We start from the raw sequence: 4,673 nt of genomic DNA on the forward strand, positions 1-4,673 counted from the left end.
GCATCAGAGAAATTGTAACCGATGTGGCTCAAAATGGTATATGGATGCGAAATCCCCTACAATCACCGTTTTTATTTGACGTCTGCCAACACCACTTGTGACACCCCATTTGTAAACATACAGCAATATTTGTCTGCATGTGATTCTACAAAGGTGCTGTCATGCAATGGTTTGTCATTTGACTGCAATGTGCTCCCACTAAAAAGGTGAAGACTTTATGACCAACGGTTTTTCTGTCATTTACAGACGTGTCTGTTGACTTGCACTATTCCATTGCTGTATAAATACATCTATTTAAGGCAGCTCCATTTTTGGCTGTATGGAGATGCATATAAAAATATATTTTTGAGTCATATTGTAAAGGCATGATATATAGTTAGCTTGAAAAAGCTTTGTCCTTGTGGCACAGGACATCCAAACACACACACACACACACACACACACACACACACACACACACACACACACACACACACACACACACACACACACACACACACACACACACACACACACACACACACACACACACACACACACACAGTGCCCAGCTTCAGCTTGAGGACAGCTGTTCATTCGTTCTCATTCCTGCATGTGTCTGCGAGCTAAAATTACAAAGCTGGTGACTGTCACACATAAAAACAATTGTCTCTGTGCCTTTGTGTTTTTAGAAGCTGTTTTGATCCCACAGGCAGCACCTCAGGTAACAAACTTCTCTCTGTGTCTGCCATGACTTTTCTAGACATCTCTCAACACAGAACAGCAGCTTTATTTTGTTGTTTTTAATTATTTTTTTCTCTTCATTTTTTAGGGTGTTTTGCAGTTTAGACTTGTGTGTTTTTATTAATGTAACAAACTGTATATATGACAGATTCAGTATTGTTATTTTGGATTTCATGAATGTGACTTTTTTATTTGTAGGTTTCACAATGGCAGACGAGTAAGTATGAATTATTCATTGATTCATTTTTTCATTACTTTGTAAAGCTCTGAACACACTTCAGTGTAATTTCTTGTAGCATTTATTTTGATGTCATTTTATTATTATTAACAATATTATTAAATGCATTGTTTATCTCATTTTTGTAACTTTTATGTTTCTTTTTCCCTCTCTGTCTTCTCCAACAAACATTTGCAGCGATGTAAGTGATATATATATTCTACATGCAACTTTTAAAAGTACAGCTATAACTTTACACAATTATTGAATAGGTTAAAATGTTTAATCTTGATTTATTTGATTGATGTATTTTTTGTCTCTTATTTTAAAGGCACCTGCTCCATTGGCCCCTCGAGGAGTGCAGGCCAAGGTCTTTTTTTTAAATATCACATAGCTGTTAATCATTTAAATTCTTGAATGTATAAGTCATAATAATATCATCAATCAATTCATCTTAATTAATTTTTTCAGCCAAAGTCCAAAATCTCTGCCTCGCGAAAACTCTCTTTAAAGGTACAGTAAATATAAATGTGTGACAAACAATTCATGAACAAACGAAATAATGTTTTGTTGTGTTTTATAATATTGACATTATAAAAGTATTTTTAGTTTTTTTAGGTTAGTTACATTCTAGTCAAAATTAATTCGCTTTACGTAAAAACAATAGAAGTCCATATGGTAAACTTTTGTGTAGTAAATATGTTGACATATATGTTTTCCGTAGGTTAGTAGATATTTGTGATATTTGTGTTTTTCTCAGATCCTCTTGCTCCAAAGAGCCATTGACGATCTAGAACAGGAGAAAGTGAGTCGGGATGAAGAGAAGGTGAGATATCTGGCCGAGAAGATGCCACCCCTTCAGGTAACTGGCCTCTCAATGGATGAGCTACAGGTTAGTGACATATTAATATCTTTTAAAAACAAAATATACATTTTTTTATCAAAACAATTTTTGTAGAGAAATACAACATGTGCCTATGCATCGATTAACAAAAAACTTGGTTGTGTTCATTTTTTGTTTATGTTGCACATGTGCAGAAACTGTGCCGGCAACTTCATGCCAAAATCGATGTAGTGGACGAGGAGAGATACGACTTTGAGGCCAAAGTGAATAAAAACAACAGAGATGTGAGTATAAAAGTTTATTTCACTCTACACACTAAGATGGGGTGAGCATTTAGAGACTAACATCTCTGTGTGTCAAAGATCCATGAGTTGAACCTTAAGGTGCGAGATTTAGGTGGCAAGTTTAAGAAACCGGCCCTGAGGAAGGTGCGTGTGTCTGCCGATGAGATGATGAGAGCTCTGCTGGGCTCCAAACACAAGGGCTCCATGGATCTCAGGGCTAACCTTAAATCTGTGAAGAAAGAAGACATCAAACAAGAGAAGGTGCTAATAAAATATAACACACACTCTCTTCACAGGTTTTGTGAGATTCACCCAGATTTTTTTTCTGGATATAATTGCATAATGCATCTCTGTCTGACAGGTTATGTCGTCAGAGGTGGGTGACTGGCGTAAGAACGTCGAGGCCATGTCAGGCATGGAGGGCAGGAAGAAAATGTTTGATGCTGCTGGTGGTGGACAGTGAACGGAGTGTATATACAGTATATATAGTGTATAATTGTGTAAATGGTGTGTGTATTTGTTATTGTATTAGAATTGAGTCAAGTCCAACATAAAGGAAAATCACTTGAAAGTAATTTAATCACATCTTTAAAGTTATTAAAATTTCGATGATGCTACAGTTGTTTGCGATTTATTATAAGAACTAGTTTCAGATTCTGATGGCACAAACAGTCAATTCAGTGAGCGTTTGGTTACAAAATAGCACATTTTCTGATTGTCTGGCTTTGTAACAATAACTCCATTGTATAAAATGAGTGCTTTTGAGATTTTTTATTTACTTATCTGATATAGATTTTCCAGGTTAGTTACATCAAATAGACTTTTTACACTGGTCTATTTTTGTGGTGTTAACAATTCAAATATTTCAGAATGACACGCATACTAAAACAAACATAGTGTGGTTGGTCACGTCCCATCCGAGTGAGATGGTCTTGGCCAGCTGCAATATGGACCAGATCTTAAAGGGATACTTCACCCAAAAATGAAAATTCTGTCATCATTTATTCAACTTCGAGTTGTTCCAAATGTGTATACATTTCTTTGTTCTGATGAACACAGAGAAAGATATTTGGAAGAATGCTTATAACCAAACAGATCTCGACCCCCATTGACTCCCATAGTAGGAAAAATGACAATGGTAGTCAAAAGTGCCCCAGAACTGTTTGCTGTCCTACATTTTTCAAAATGTCTTAATTTGTGTTCAACAGAACAAAGAAAATGATAAAGTAATTTTTCCTACTATAGGAATCAATGGGAGTCAAGATCTGTTTGGTTATAAGCATTCTTCCAAATATCTTTCTCTGTGTTCATCAGAACAAAAAAATGTATACACATTTGGAACAACTCGATCGTGAGTAAATGATGACAGATTTTTCTTTTTTGGGTGAAGTATCCCTTTAAGTCAAAGTTCAGACCTCAATCACTTCCAGTCCTGGACGACCCACAGAGTTTATCTCAAACCCTAACAAATAAGCCTTTAGGTTTAGAAAAAAATAAAAGAGTTTGCACTGAACTGTGAGTCATGGCCCTCCAGGAACAACCAACTGTCATGATATTTATAACGCACACACATACAATACTCAAACTTCCTGTCCTTGTGAGATTGACAAATACGGCTTTCTCTCACATGTCGATGGAGTGAGGTCACCTTGACCACCGGCAGATGACAATCGACTTATTCCGAATATTCACACTGTGTGACTGACGAGCATTTCTGTTCGAGGACAAAAGAAGCAGTCTCCGACTGTGATTTATTTGGTCCGTCACCTGTCCGAGGGTGACAAAAGAGATGTCAGATGCAGAGAGATGAGTTGGTAAGTTGCGTGAACTGGTTTGACTGGCATTTGAACAACAAGGTTAGAGTGTGTGTTTGATGAAAAAATAATAGCTTATCACCAAAAGACAGCATTTTCATGCAAGCGAAACTACAAATCACCATTAAACATGTAAAAGAATATTTGATTATTTCAATATTTTGAGAGTGATATTAAGTGGGTGTGTCGTGAATACTTGTATTGTAATTCACATAAACATATTGTCAGAAAAGAAGTATGAAACAACTCCAAATAAGTGGCCTGAGCATTTACTAAAAATAATCAAAAATACAATAAAGAGTCATTTGTAGCATTTAACAATCCAGTAGCGGAGCCAGTGTCTCCAGTTTGTTCTTATTATAACCATTTTACAAGCTCATGCGAGCAGGTGAGAATCCTTTTAAAATACTCTAGACACTGGAATCAGGGGCTAAATTTCTATGAAATCTTTGTATGAAGAGCTGAAGTTTCAGAATGTTTTTGTTGTGGTTTCAATATGCCTTCTTGATCATTTCAGTGTTATTGTTTGAGCACTTCCTAAAAAAAATCCAGCTGTAGATGAAGACCTGAACTTACCAAAGACACGACTATCTGTTGTCATATTACGAAGTTTCTTCTTTATTATGAAGAAGTTTCTTCTTTATTATGGAACCCATAATTTTGAGTTTGACCTTATTCAACTGTGAAAGTTGGAAAAGGAGCCAAGCTGGTCTACTCTAAGGGGACATTTTCTCAAAATAAGGCTTTTGAGAGGGCAGAAGTGAGACCAGTTAAAACTCGCAGACTTCCCA

At 36.1% G+C, this 4,673-nt stretch overlaps 1 protein-coding gene across 1 annotated transcript; it reads left to right on the forward strand.

Moving 5' to 3' along the window:
- Positions 1-1,244: 1,244 nt before the first annotated feature.
- On the forward strand, positions 1,245-2,683 carry tnni1c (troponin I, skeletal, slow c). Its single transcript, XM_057347655.1, has 6 exons — positions 1,245-1,310; positions 1,412-1,453; positions 1,701-1,832; positions 1,979-2,068; positions 2,147-2,329; positions 2,430-2,683. The coding sequence occupies exons 1-6, from the start codon at positions 1,245-1,247 to the stop codon at positions 2,529-2,531; spliced, it is 615 nt and encodes a 204-aa protein (XP_057203638.1). The 3' UTR covers positions 2,532-2,683.
- The last annotated feature ends 1,990 nt before the right edge of the window (positions 2,684-4,673 follow it).

The sequence above is a fragment of the Triplophysa rosa genome, linkage group LG12 (assembly GCF_024868665.1).
Source record: "Triplophysa rosa linkage group LG12, Trosa_1v2, whole genome shotgun sequence".
NCBI classification, from domain to species: Eukaryota; Metazoa; Chordata; class Actinopteri; order Cypriniformes; family Nemacheilidae; genus Triplophysa; species Triplophysa rosa.

What these genes read in the sequence shown, in the direction of transcription:
- tnni1c (XM_057347655.1), top strand. Translation starts at nt 1,245, where the DNA reads ATGTATTTTTTGTCTCTTATTTTAAAGGCACCTGCTCCATTGGCCCCT. An exon ending in TCTCAATGGATGAGCTACAG is followed by an intron (nt 1,833 to 1,978) that starts GTTAGTGACATA and finishes GCACATGTGCAG; the next exon opens with AAACTGTGCCGGCAACTTCA. An exon ending in TGAATAAAAACAACAGAGAT is followed by an intron (nt 2,069 to 2,146) that starts GTGAGTATAAAA and finishes TGTGTGTCAAAG; the next exon opens with ATCCATGAGTTGAACCTTAA.